Source organism: Pieris brassicae, chromosome 9, assembly GCF_905147105.1.
Source record: "Pieris brassicae chromosome 9, ilPieBrab1.1, whole genome shotgun sequence".
Taxonomy (NCBI): domain Eukaryota; kingdom Metazoa; phylum Arthropoda; class Insecta; order Lepidoptera; family Pieridae; genus Pieris; species Pieris brassicae.
Window position 1 is genome coordinate 8,116,290 of NC_059673.1, and position 13,867 is coordinate 8,130,156.

Sequence of the window (13,867 nt, forward strand, 5' to 3'; positions counted from 1 at the left end):
CCAGACGTCTCGTTTTGAACGGGCCTGTCCCTTTTTCCAATTACCCGTCCCGGTATCCCCAAAATGCACCGTGGGAGCAAAATTGACCCGTTCTGAGGTGCCGCGCGAAAATTTGAGCAGCAAAATGTACAAAAAACTTGCCAAGAGTGAATTTATTTGAAATCATCACCAGCTATATTAAAACAAATTTCTTCTTCTGTTCAACTAACTTAACACTTTGGGTACATTTTGTGCTTTGTAATTTTTAAGCCAACTAACCTTTTCTAAATAAATAACTTAAAAAACCTATTTTCTTTTTCATTGACTAATTATTATTTGACCTAAATTAAACCACTTTGACCAACCAATGTCCCGTTTTGAGTCAAATAATAAATGGTCACTTTAGGTATACTAAGCAATAATTTTTCTTTGTTTTTAGTGTGCGACCTCACTTTGGTTTTGAGTTTGAAACCGTATTCCCTTTATAATTCATAGCACAGTATTTGCGGTAGGTATTGTATTTAAATATGAATATAGAAAAACTCAAAAAGAATAACTATATTTTATTTACAAGAAATAAGTACAAATTTACATTTGTGGATCACATCACAATTGACATTGGTAATAAATATTGATGAATACTTTAACCGCCAATTGCAACGGAAATAGCTGACCCACTGTGGCTCTTGGCATTACTGAAGGCATATCCACCATTTCCACCACAAGTACTGCATCCGGCCTTTTGTGCTGCTTCTAAGCCTTGAGAAGCAAGATTTAAGGCTCCTCCAATAGAACTACTGCCTGCACTTTGCGAACCACTCTTTCCGCTGGTCAATTCAGGTCCCGATTGTTGCTGTTGCAAGTCTTGATTAGCTTGATATTTGGAGTTAAAATCATTACCATAACTGTGATCATGTCCATATCCAGAGAACCCTTTCCCATAGCCAAAGCCTCTCCCGTGGGCGTAAGACGAAGCTTGACTGCTAGCAATATTTCTACCTTGTAGATTTTGCTGTTTGAGTTGTTCTTCTTGGCTTAATGACGCTTGACCTTGCTGTACATTTACACCTCCATGACCTTCGTGTTGGCCAAATCCAACTTGGCCTTGTGATTGACCAAAGGCACCTAGATGTTGCTCTTTTTGGTTTAATGTAGCTTGACCTTGCTGTACATTAAAACCTCCTTGATCTACGTGTTGGCCAAATCCAACTTGGCCTTGTGATTGAGCAAATGCGCCTTGATTTTGCTGCTGAGCAACACCAGCTAGTTCTTTCTGTTGAGCAGAACCGATTTCGAGGGTTTGCTGGCGATACCCACCATTCAGTCCAACTTGTTGTTCTTTCAGCTGACCATTTTGCTGTCCAAATGAACTGCTCAAAGTTTTTTGACTTAAAGCACTATCTTGTTGGCTTAAGCCACCTCCTTGTTGGGAGGGTAAACCATATTGTTCTATGTTCTGACCAGACCCACGGCTTTGTTCTTCGTTCTGGGTGAAACCTAGGGTATGGTCATCCTTACCGAATTCACTTTGAGCAAGTCCAGTATTTTTTTGCCCAGATTCTGCATTGAAGCCAGCTTCAAACTTTCCGTCACCACTTTGGAACAAATAACGAGCTTCTTTATGAGCATTATATTGTTTTCCGAAGATGTCACCTCTGTGTCCATCACCGAAACCAGCTATTAATTTGCCAGAAGTACCAGTAGATTGAACCGAGTCAGCATCATCATCACAGTCAGCTGATGCTAGCGATACGGCTTGTCCAGTAGCCGGTGCATTATTTGTGGCACTAGCAGCAGCCCCACTGTATACTCCATTGGTGTTTCCATCAGCGCTTTTTGTAATTCCACTCCAATTTTTTGTTTGGAAAAATGGGAATGGTGGAGGTGGGTGGAACCCAAAACCGCCGTAATACGGCGATCTTGCAACCCGATGCAATTGTATAGAACCTAAAAAAGAAAATTAACATGATACACATTTCATGTATGATTGCAATTTATGGATTCACAGCAATCCCTCACCTGGATATCCGTAAACTGCAATAAATGCAGTCAAAGTAAATATTGATGTCATCATCAGTCTTGTCATCTTGCCGAAATTACTGAGTCTGATCGATTACAGAGATCGCTGTGGTTTTATATCACTAACAAATCCTATTCCAAGAATAATATGTCCTAATATCACAAATGAATCATAATTAATTAGGTAAATATTACGTTTCATGAAAAACCGCACAAGCTGTATTTATTTTCCGAAATAAGTTAGACAAAACAAATTTTGTTTGCGCCCAGTCAGCAGACTGTGAAATATAGACTGGTAAATCAGATCTTTTGTAAAAACTTACTAAATTAATCTAATCACATCGTTTTTTACAGTACTTTAGTTTTATTTTTTCATTACTGCATATATGTATATATAGTATGTTTATTTAATATATACAAGATGGCGGTAGCAGCCACCGCGGTTGGCAAAAGGCAGTTAGTTGAAGTTGACAGAAGCGAAAGTTGGGATTGAATTCAATATTGTTTAATTGTGGGGTTATTGTAAAAAGCTTAAAAAGGGATTGACAATTTTGATAATATACTTTTAATGTCGTTTCTTTATTTTCAGGTAGGATAGTGTTATTTAAGTTTAGGATAAGGAAATTAGTAAGTACTAAAATATATATGTATATGAACTAAAAGTACAGAAAACACCAAAAACCACTAAGCTGGTTACCACTTAAACCTTAGAGCCTGAAGGGCTACACACTATGTTGATTAACTAGGTTTTTTAACGCTGCTGTCCCGCTCCCAATCACTTCATCACTCACTCGCCTTCTCAGGGCGATAAAATTGATTTTGAATATGTTGGGTTGTAGCTTGTTTCCCTACTGGAATATTATTTGATATTACTCACAAATTCAATATAGAAATAAATTCTGCCTTAAAAGGCATTCCCCAAGTCATTAAAATGTCTTGGGGTGCAGTAAATTGTACATAACCTTAAATCCGTATAATGGAGTCTCCATTGCTATTTTTATAAGTTGATAATAAATTGAACGTAATATGTTTAATATAGCTGGCAAATTTTGATAAATTTTATATTATAAGTAATATTTAAAAAATATTCCAGATTACTTACACTTTTTAAATTATTTAATGCGATAAACAAGCTAATCATTATAGTTTTTAAAATGAAAGAACACTATTGTAGAACATCTAGATACCATTTTACTTATTAGCCATAATTAAGTTAAATAAAATTCATAGAAAGTTAAATTATCATTAAATCATCTAATGATATCACGCAAACTCGCGGCTATTAGAATGTGCGAAAAAATCACTATTTTGAAATATTCAAGCGCTTCAGATTAAGGGTCTGTTTCACAATGTATCGATAAATTACCAAATAGCAATGCAACACATAAATTATTTGGAAGATAAAACCTACCAGTGCCAGGGCCAGTGCACTTCACTTTACCGAAATATCCTGTTTATTGTTTATAATGAAGTTTTTCTTTCTTTCTAAAAGATCCGAATGAGACACTTCGCGTTTTATCGGACTCATAACTTATCATGGACTTTATGTGACGAAGAGGGCTATCTGACAGTCATGAAACGCAACAATCGTGTTCATCCTACAAATAAGTAATAAATAGCTTATTTAGAACTTATCCGTACATTGTGAAACGGACCCTAAAACTATGTTATATTATATACCTTTTTAATTAGATTTGTATATCTTAACAAATCTAATTAAAAAGGTATATAAATAAAAAATAACGTCATTAACAGTAACAATAAAGCATTTATTTCATTCAAAAACGTCGACCGAACCCACCGGCTCCAAAACCACCCTGTCCAAATCCTTGTCCGCCGAAACCAGGTTGCCCGAATCCCCCCTGTCCAAAACCCGGCCCGCCCTGGCCAAAACCAGGCCCGCCAAAGCCTCCTTGTCCAAATCCGGGCCTACGAAAACCAGGTTGCCCGAATCCCCCCTGTCCAAAACCCGGCCCGCCTTGTTCAAAACCGAGTCCGCCAAAACCACCATGTCCAAATCCTGGCTGTGAGAAACCTCCACCAAATCCACCGGCTGGACCAAATTGTGGAGAACGGGCTTTCCGGACTCCTACAACAGAATTTAAAAGATAAAATTATGAAAATTTGATTATTAATGTACTACGAAGTAATTTTAAATACGCAGTAGCACGTCTAAATTCGCGAGATGACGAAAATCTAATAATAATACCTGCTAATGACACGCCTACATTGAGAAGAACTAAAACTAAAACAAAATAAATACTTAAACGGCTCATATTTGTATGGTTTTACAACTAAAACTGATGCGATGCAGAATAACCTCGTCAATTTATAGCATATAACATCGTAGGTGAAAATTTAATAAGCAAACAATGTTTAAAAAAAACATTGTTTTACGCCTTGAATGCCACAATCAAAATATATAACTTTATAACAATATCGATCATTGAACTGGAATTATTCAATTTAACCAGTAGAATGCCAGTTGGATGAACTTTCAGACATATATTATTCTTAATCGCGTCGATGATTTACTTCTATAATTTTGGTTTATGTGTCGTTTTTAATATTAAGATTTGCATTAGTAATTCATCGTATATTTCAGATATTTTCTTTAATTATAATTATAAATTATACAGAACCTACACCACAAGGGCCTAAACTAGGTAATAAACTTTCTTGAATAATTTTATTAAGTAACTTTGTAAGTTGTGGTGTTAACATTATAATGTTTTTTGGTAAATATTAATATAAAAATGAAGAGTAACTAAGATGTTTTAAACAAATATAGGGCTTTATTCATTCCAAAGCAATTGTAAAATTGTCGCAAGGGTAAAAATCAAATAAAATAATAATCTAAATAATAATTTTATTGTACACATATCTTAATGGTCGTTTAAAAAGGGACTTAATATTATTTTCCGAAGGAATTAGCATTCGAACTTGCTTGAGAGGCACCACCGCGTCCTGCACTAATGCTCACACTCTTAGATATACTTAAGGATCCACCACCAAAACCACGTCCATGGCCACCCTGGCCAAATCCTCCAGGTCCAAAACTGGGACCGCGACTTCCGGGGCCAAACCCTCCGGGACCAAATCCTCCGGGGCCGTATCCTCTAGGACCAAATCCTCTGGGACCAAAACCTGGTCCGCCATATCCTGGTGGCGGTGGTGGTGGACCAAATTTGTTAAAGCCACCTCCGAAAGATCCAGCCTGCGCGTTAGCACTTGCTTGCCCGAAACCAAGTTGTGGTGACCTGACTACTCGCGCTGCAATAATAAAGTTTAAAAATTTTAAAAATGCAAAACCATATCTTGGTGCATTCAGTTATTGGTATTTATTGTTTGTTTATGTCGACCATGTAATTGTCTGGTTTTACACATGAGGCTTTTTTAAGTTTCACAAATGACTTCAATTTATACTAACAGTAGTAATTATAGAATTAATGAATTTATACCAAAATAAATACATAAAATAGTCCAAATTTTTTGAATCTGAGTCCGTAATTTCCAATTAGGCATATTAAGTTTGTATACTGCGCCATCGAAAAGTTGCGACATCAGCACTAAAAATATTGAGAGAGAACTACTTCGAAATTGCATTCAAGAACGTTGGTATCGGTATTACTATCGCTATAAAATAATAATAATAATCGTTATATAAAACAATAATCGTGACCTTCACCTAATAATCTAATTAACCTACAGGAAGCTGACAGAGATGGAGATGAGGAGTTTTGATGAAGTAAGAAATATCCCTAGAGCAGTGTTGGCCTAGTGGCTACAGCGTGCGACTCTCATCACTGAGGTCGTAGGTTCGATCCCCGGGTGTGCACCAATGGATTTTCTTTCTATGTGCACATTTAACATTAGCTCAAACGGTGAAGGAAAACATCGTGAGGAAATCGGCTTGCCTTAGACCCAAAAAGTCGACGGCGTGCGTCAGGCACAGAAGGCTGATCACCTACTTGCGTCGTATGATACGTCGACTATAGAGGAAGTATCCAGTAGAGCAGCCAATTGAAACAACCATTGTTATACGGAGAACCCATGATTTCCAACGTAGGACCATGATCTCAAAATTTATGTTAGTTAATATAATGTGTTTTATACATAATATAAATAAAAAAATACCTGCATTGGTGAGCCCGAAAATCGCCAAAGCTGCAAAATATAATAAAAATCGAACCATTTTGAGTGATTTACTGATTACAACTGACATAACACCCATAATCTTCTCAATATATATAATATTGACATCAGTCATTAACAGGTAGGTGAATATTAGTGCAGTACATGAAACGTTTATTTAGCTATGAGAATTCCGCAATGTGAACGGAAAACCAGCCATCCATAATATAAGCATAACATTTACGGTTCAAATATAAGTCTTTTCTCCATCTTTGATTTTGTTCCCTTTGGAGTAGAGACTCTTGTGCCTGTGCACTTGAACCCCAGTGCACAGGCGCTAATTAAAGATTTAAGTTGGCGCCTGCTAGATAGTACTGGTGACTCCAGAGCTGGTGCTTTCCTGGCTCAGTAAATAAGTATCGCAATACAGCGAGGAAATGCTGCCAGCGTTAAAGGTACACAGCCACAGGGACTAAACTTTTTAATTTTGTTTTTATTTTTGTTATTACTATGTAGGTGAAGAAATTGTAAATACTTTTTGTTGGCTTGTTAATTTTAAATTCTATATTTGTTATGGATATAAAATTCAAATATTCATGTAGTTATTGAAAAGGGCCACAGACAGGACAAAAATCGGTGGATGTTTCTCGTTTTAGAGACCAAGACTTATGGGTATTACACGTGCTGCCTGCTAAATGTTTTCTTCTTCGAATACCTGTTGTTTTACTACTATTAAACCTTATTTGAACTACAATTTTTGTTATTGTGCTGATTTCGTGTTGCAACGACATGTTTTTTTAACAAAATTACTTATAGATCCTTCCAGAAAGTGTTGTTTACATTTTAAACTGTATTATACATTTATCTTCAGTACCTCCTTTCAAATAAATAATTCAAGATTGTTTCATTTCTTTCGGTGTATACGTTAACATGTATTACTATTAAAAATAAGTTTTTTTACAAAGCGGTAATTAAATACGATGAATATATATGTAGTGCTCTTCTATCACCTTAGTTTCTTTATATTGTGCCAACATGATTGATACAAATGTATGTAATGTAATGTATGTTTAATATAGATCAGTATTGTACTAACATTCGTATTAAATAGTTGTGTCCTGAAGAGCCTTTCATTACAATACTCAGTACCTTATATAGACACGAGTACCATAGGTACAATATATAAGAATTTCTTAGTTTTTTCAATAGACCTAAAAAACCCGACGGCTTAATTACAATTCGATGTTTTTTGTGACGTTGAAGCTCCTCGGATGACTATTTATAGTGCTAAAGGATCGCAGTTGTTCTTTGTGAAGGTTCAATGATGATACACTCTTTACTAGTGTGAAAATAAAGTAATAAAATCTCACTTCTCATAGACCTATCAATACAAATAAGAAATACATGTTACACTCTTGCTGGATTTTAAAGTCGTTTAAAGGAATTTATCTACGGAACCTAATCACTTTATATAGCAAATATATCACAATAGTATTTCAAAGTAAAAACCATTTGCGGCCGACGGTTCTGTGTTGACATTGGCACTGTGGTTGCGGGGCTTACCAGAATTCTTCTTTGTCCTCGCTATTAAATTTTATTTTTAGCGGCAAAAAGTTTACTTAGAAATTCAAGGTGTTTTCATGTCGACATTAAAAAAACCCAAAGGATCTCATGATCTATATATATTTTTCATTATAATTATTTTCCAGTTTGCCTGCGTGTTTTTTTGGTAATTGTATGATTAGAAATGAATGAAAGGTTATGGAAAGTATATCGGATTTTAAAGGAGGATGTCACTAGAGGAGTTCATTTTGTTTAGAATAATGAGAACAATTTTTCATATATGAGGGTGTAACTGAACTGAATTTGACTTTCCACCCTCATCAGCTTGTATTTTATTAAAGAGCCAAAGGTAGGTCCGAGGTAGGAGGCTCTCCTACCTAGGACAAAGAATAAGTATATCTGTTCAAAGGGGAAACGCTGCCAGTATCTTTGGAACCTTGCTTAAAGGGACTCCTTTTAATGATAATATTTTAATGTTAGTTCTTGATTTTTGTATAGATATTAGATATTGATATCTGGTGTGCAGTATACATGTCACCGTAAAATTGGAATTACCGTTAGGTTGTAATCTGTGTAGCGAGATGAACTTTTGAAACATTATGAACCTCAACGTACTGCATACAATTTAACGTCTACGTTCTACGGTAGATTGTAAACTATCGAAGTGAAACTGTGAAACGAAACGCACCTCGCGCGTTCATTGGTAGAACGATGTTTGTTAAAAAAAATATTATTATTATGGAACGTAAGATACAAGTATCACTTATTCCACGTCATTAAGTTTGAGTAGGTAGACATCCCTACTCATCGGCAAAGAAGACAGAGGATGTAGGCCGAGAGAAAAAGCCGACGCAAAAAACTCTCGGTACTCTTTTAAAATAGCAAATTATCAAACAACACTTATTTTAAAACAAATATCGCAAATTAATTAGAAGTAGCCCGTCTAGCACTAGTCTCAGGCCCTTTTATCAACTAGATAATCGTTAACTTTGTAGTGAGATATTTTACACAGCTCTTTAACACATTTCTTAAATTTATTAAAAGGCAGAGATAAAAGAGCCTCTGAGATTTTATTACAGAAGAGTATCCCTTTTCCCAAAAAATAATTACTAACTTTAGATAGTCTAGTACGGGAAATTGCAGCCTGCGTTCGTTTTGAGTATTAACATTGTGCGTATGTTCTATTCTAGTAAACTTATCACTATTTTTGTAAACATACATAAATATAATGCGAGAGAAAGGTAAATATTAATTTCCTTGAATTTATCTTTCAGAGATTCCCTACATTTTAAATTATAGATTGCACGAATAGCCCTTTTCTGTAGAATGAAAATAGTTTCGACATCAGCAGCAAAACCCCATAATAATAAGCCATAAGTCATTAAGCTGTGAAAGTAAGTAAAGCAAACAAGTCTAGCTGTATCGACATCAGTTAGTGAGAGAATTTTTTAAACCGCGTAAGCTGTAAAATTAAGTCTCTTCGCCAATCCGTTAATATGAGGGGACCACTGAAGTTTCGAATAAAATCAATCTGTGATTGACCAAAGAATTGCAGTTTGAATGATAGCTATGTTAGTGTTGGTCTAGTCTAAATTTCTAATTATATATAACACGAAGACACCTATAACCCTGAGGTCGTCCGTTTGAATTAGGGCTGTGCACCAACCCACTACGTGCGCATTCATAACTCTCGTGTAATATGAATTATATGTGATATTTTCGCTTCGTAAAGGTTCAAAAAACGGAAATGAGGGTGTGTGCTGCTAGCGTTAAAGATACACTGCCAAAGGGATTAAACTTTTTAAAATTGTTATTATTCATTTTTAGTAATTTTTATTATTACTATGTAGGTAAAGAAAATTTTAAATACTGTTTATTTGTTTGTTAGATTTAAATAAATATAAAATCATTAAAAAACTAATTAAAAAAAGCATATAAAATCCAAGTTTCATGTACTTTTTCTAGATACAGAGGCCAAGACTTTGAGGTCTTAGCCGTGCTAGTATCAATGTTTTTATACAGAATACAAAATATAAAATACACTAAACTTTGATCTTATTTGAACTAGAGATTTGTTATTATGCTGATTTCGTGTTGCAAATACATACAACTGGGAGTCATTATTATTTAATAAAATTACTTATAGATCTTACAGAAAGTATTTTTTTAAATTCTTCAAATCTAGCCTTTTTTAAATTAATACCTCGGTACATCTTTGAAAATAAATAACTCAAAGGTGTATACGTTAACATTTATAACTATTAAAAGTAAGTTTTTTTTTTAAGTGGCAACTAAATACCATGAATACATATGTGTAGTGCTCTTTATATATAAGAATTTAAAATGTACATCAAACTTATTGGTTTAAGCTTTTATTTGTTTCAATAAGGTTCAAGTATAATTTATTTCCTAAGGCTTAATGGGAGATAGGTCTTTCGTCCGACTGTGCACCATGGATATTTCTAAGCGCATAGATATTAATTTCATAGTTCATATTTGAGCATCTTGGTTAGTTTTCCTTACCCCATGCCCCATGCATAACCCTTCATATATGAAAAAAAATGAATAAAAAATTGCTTTTTTCTCTTATGATTTATTTATAACCACAAAAATACTTATATAGTTAAAAGGTTTATACTTAATAATGTATCAGTCTCATTTTCCAAAAGCTTCTGAATTTGCCTGAGCACTTCCACCTGAGCTGATGCTGACGCTCTTCGCTATACTTAACCCACTAAGACCCGGGTATCCTTGATTGTACCCACCCGGGTAGAATCCACCCGGGTGACCATATCCACTTAAGCCGTAACCCAAACCTGGTGGAGGCGGTGGGGGATATAATCGCGGACCATATATTGGAGGTGGCGGTGGATGAGGGTAGCCACCAAATCCACCACCAAATCCACCACCAAATCCACCGCCAAATCCTCCGCCAAAACCGCCACCAAATCCTCCGCCAAAACCTTGGCCTAATCCAAAGTGCGGAGACCGGGCAACGCGTTTAGCTAAAAAATATGGTTATTATTCAATTATAACACCAGAGATAAAATTAAGACGTTAAAGCTTAATTTCGACGTCTTTAATTTTTTATAAGTACCTGCAAGCGACGATCCCAAGAAGACGAAAATTACTACATAAATCAAACTGAGACGTGCCATCTTCTCCATCTAAGCGCTAAATGATAAAAATATGTATAACACGTAACATTTATAGATTAACAACGTTATTAACACCTCTATGATTATTAGTTTTATACACTGAGTTTTACCAGAGTCCTTGTTCTTTGCGTAGGGGTTTCCCTCTTTTTCAATAAGTTAAAGTGAATCCGCATTTCGTGGCATGGGTTCGATACAAATGTCTGCCTCATTAATTCTTAAGGTTGTAACAATAGCAATCCATTTAAGACCGAAGAAGTGAAGCAGATAAAATCCAGTGGCACTCAAAACCTTTCTTTTGGTCTGGGCCTCAGATTTGTCTACCTGTTTTGTGATTGGTCATAAAAAAATTTTTAATAGGTAACTAGGTTATTAGCCTTCTGTGCCTGATACACGCCCTTGTTAGGATAATATATATAGGGTTCCAGGGTAATAGAATATATTTAAAAAAAACACAATTGAGTTCTCAATATGTATTTAAAAATATATTTGAACAAACTTTGGTTACATAAGTTTTCTTATATGTACTATATTCAGTCTTCATACACTCTCACTTTCCAAATGAGAATGCGCTTGAGCCCGACTGCGCCCCGCCTCCTAAGCCAATACTAACGCTTTTAGAAAAACTTAAGCCACCTTGGCCTTTACCAAAACCTTGCCCGTAACCGAATCCACCTCCCTGCCCAAAACCTCCTCCACTTCCGAATCCACCTCCTTCGCCGTAACCTCCTCCTTGCCCAAAACCTCCTCCACTTCCGAACCCACCTCCTTGTCCATAACCTCCTCCTTGGCCAAAACCTCCTCCTTGTCCATAACCTACCCCTTGGCCAAAACCTCCTCCTTGTCCATAGCCTACCCCTTGGCCAAAACCTCCTCCTTGTTCATAACCTTCTCCTTGGCCATAGCCGTAATCTCCTTCAAATGTAGGTGGTCTAGCTTGAAATCCACTTAAAATGCCTCGAAGTCCAGAAAAAGCGCTCGAACTGGCTCCACTAATGTCGAACTGCGGGGACCGTATTACTCGGACACCTGTAATTTGTTTTTTTAATAGTGTATGAATACAATATTAGTTTTATATTACATGGAAATAGAACAGAACACAACAGAACAGAAAACAATTTACAACAGATAATACGAATTACATTATGATAACAGTTGCAGTATCTTTGGTTATATCCCATAAATATCGTTGGTCTAGACCAATGCTCTAGTGCACTAGTGCAGTGATGGGCAAACCTTTTTAATGGCCAAACCACAAAGCTTAAGAAATTCTAAAGGAAGGCCAGAATTATAAACAAATGCATTGTTGTTAAAGCTTTTAATTATAATCTTATAAAAACATTACAAGTAGAATCTTGTTTTTCTTCTCGACTGTCAAAACGAAATTATACCGGTCCACATACTATCTATGCTGATGGACCCTCTTTGGGCCGGGTTAAATACTTTCTACTGCTTTTTACTCGTACATTTGTTTTAAGAAAACTATGATTATTTACAATTAGATATTTTTTGTTGGTCTTTTTAAGTTTGAAATTTTGTATTTAAGATGTGTACAGAACAACGTCTGTCCGCTAGTATCTAATAAAATGTATGCAAAACTTTAAAGTATATTCTTTTAAAATGTAACAACTAGCAATAATAAAAAGAATCGATTTATGTATCACATAAAAAAGTTGTAAAATTATTTGAGAGGCAAACGAGCAGTGTCACTTTGAATATATTGCCAGTGCAGGTGTGATGCCGACCTTTGTGGGAATGATATGGTTTTGCCACATTTTTGAAGCATTTGGCATACCTCTTGCCAAAAGATAATAATATTTTGATGTAGATACATTTTAAATTTGCGTATTAACAGACTTATAATTTTTGTATTATATGAAGTGCCGTTACCGCCTCTAATGTGGCAGATATATGTTGCGTCTTTCGTGTTTTTCAATATAGGTTGAGATTATAGATTTTCTCACGTTTCATCACTGCACGAGCAAATGTTAATGTCGCTTCTACGCCTGTTTGGTATATAACAATACAATACGTTTTCTCACTTTTACGATAATTAAAAGCCTTATATAGGCCCATTTGCTTGTATTTTTGGTAAATCACAACAATGACGCCACTGTCAATTTTTGAAGGTTTTTGTAAATAAACTAAATTCAAACAATTTTTTGTAAAAGGTCCAGTAGTTTTGGAGTTAATTTAATTAATATTAGTATGTTATAAAAACTTCACAGCTAAGGTTTTAATCAAACACTTGGTGAAAAAAAATAACTATCGTGAAATCGATAAAGTATTAGGGTGTAATTCGGAGTCGTAATTCTCTAAGTATAACGTACGTCATAACTGTATTGAAGTTTGACATTTATTGTATTAGATAGAAGTATGAAGCGAATCAAGTCGGACACTTAAACAACTTCATGTTCTTCAAAATAATGAATTTATATCCCCTTTCTTTATCCTACTTTCACTCCCACTAACGAACTTTATATTAGCACTAAATTAATGAACAACAAGCAGTTGCATACGCAACATTAAAAATAATTAAGTAACCAAATACACACAAGCATTACAATTACTTTCAATACGTAGCCCGCATACTACATATTCATATATATCTATCTAAAATCCGACTCGTATACGGTCGCTAAAACATAACTTATATCGGAGTCTTTACAACAGCTTGCCTTCTGAGATAAGGGAAATAACAGCAGTGAACCCGTTCCGAATACGCCTGCATGTTGCCAAGCGTACGACAGTGGCGTGATATATTTTATTTTTTATATTATTAAAGATATTAATTCTCGTTGAACCTATGCAAAACGCTCGTAACATTAAACACTAACGTACAAGTAATTGTTTAAAAACCTTAGATGTTTGTTTAACTTAAATTGCAGATATCTTTTTAAGTAATGTATGAGAATTACCTGCATTTGTAAGTCCAAATAATCCACAAATAAGAACTAAGCTAAACCGAACCATTGTCGCCATGATTTACGCACTAATAAACAATTTTTGAATTATCA

At 35.1% G+C, this 13,867-nt stretch overlaps 2 protein-coding genes and 3 long non-coding RNA genes across 5 annotated transcripts; all 5 read right to left on the reverse strand.

The window, feature by feature from the left end:
* Positions 1-522: 522 nt before the first annotated feature.
* LOC123714228 (filaggrin-2-like) lies at positions 523-2,073 on the reverse strand. The gene is made up of 2 exons (XM_045668423.1): positions 1,999-2,073; positions 523-1,926 (listed from the first exon to the last, which is right to left on the reverse strand). Exons 1-2 carry the CDS (start codon positions 2,063-2,065, stop codon positions 623-625), a joined length of 1,371 nt encoding a protein of 456 aa, XP_045524379.1. The 5' UTR covers positions 2,066-2,073; the 3' UTR covers positions 523-622.
* A 1,673-nt stretch (positions 2,074-3,746) lies between these two features.
* LOC123714450 lies at positions 3,747-4,291 on the reverse strand. Its single transcript, XR_006754304.1, has 2 exons — positions 4,208-4,291; positions 3,747-4,087 (listed from the first exon to the last, which is right to left on the reverse strand). It is a non-coding gene; the product is annotated as an uncharacterized LOC123714450 (long non-coding RNA).
* Positions 4,292-4,850: 559 nt separating this feature from the next.
* LOC123714319 lies at positions 4,851-6,222 on the reverse strand. The gene is made up of 2 exons (XR_006754293.1): positions 6,136-6,222; positions 4,851-5,271 (listed from the first exon to the last, which is right to left on the reverse strand). It is a non-coding gene; the product is annotated as an uncharacterized LOC123714319 (long non-coding RNA).
* A 4,058-nt stretch (positions 6,223-10,280) lies between these two features.
* LOC123714381 (glycine-rich cell wall structural protein-like) lies at positions 10,281-10,861 on the reverse strand. The gene is made up of 2 exons (XM_045668615.1): positions 10,793-10,861; positions 10,281-10,700 (listed from the first exon to the last, which is right to left on the reverse strand). Exons 1-2 carry the CDS (start codon positions 10,851-10,853, stop codon positions 10,351-10,353), a joined length of 411 nt encoding a protein of 136 aa, XP_045524571.1. The 5' UTR covers positions 10,854-10,861; the 3' UTR covers positions 10,281-10,350.
* A 447-nt stretch (positions 10,862-11,308) lies between these two features.
* On the reverse strand, positions 11,309-13,834 carry LOC123714378. The gene is made up of 2 exons (XR_006754302.1): positions 13,769-13,834; positions 11,309-11,879 (listed from the first exon to the last, which is right to left on the reverse strand). It is a non-coding gene; the product is annotated as an uncharacterized LOC123714378 (long non-coding RNA).
* Between the last annotated feature and the right edge of the window lie 33 nt (positions 13,835-13,867).

What these genes read in the sequence shown, in the direction of transcription:
- LOC123714381 (XM_045668615.1), bottom strand. Translation starts at nt 10,853, where the DNA reads ATGGCACGTCTCAGTTTGATTTATGTAGTAATTTTCGTCTTCTTGGGA. An exon ending in CTTGGGATCGTCGCTTGCAG is followed by an intron (nt 10,701 to 10,792) that starts GTACTTATAAAA and finishes CATATTTTTTAG; the next exon opens with CTAAACGCGTTGCCCGGTCT.
- LOC123714228 (XM_045668423.1), bottom strand. Translation starts at nt 2,065, where the DNA reads ATGACAAGACTGATGATGACATCAATATTTACTTTGACTGCATTTATT. An exon ending in TGCAGTTTACGGATATCCAG is followed by an intron (nt 1,927 to 1,998) that starts GTGAGGGATTGC and finishes TTTCTTTTTTAG; the next exon opens with GTTCTATACAATTGCATCGG.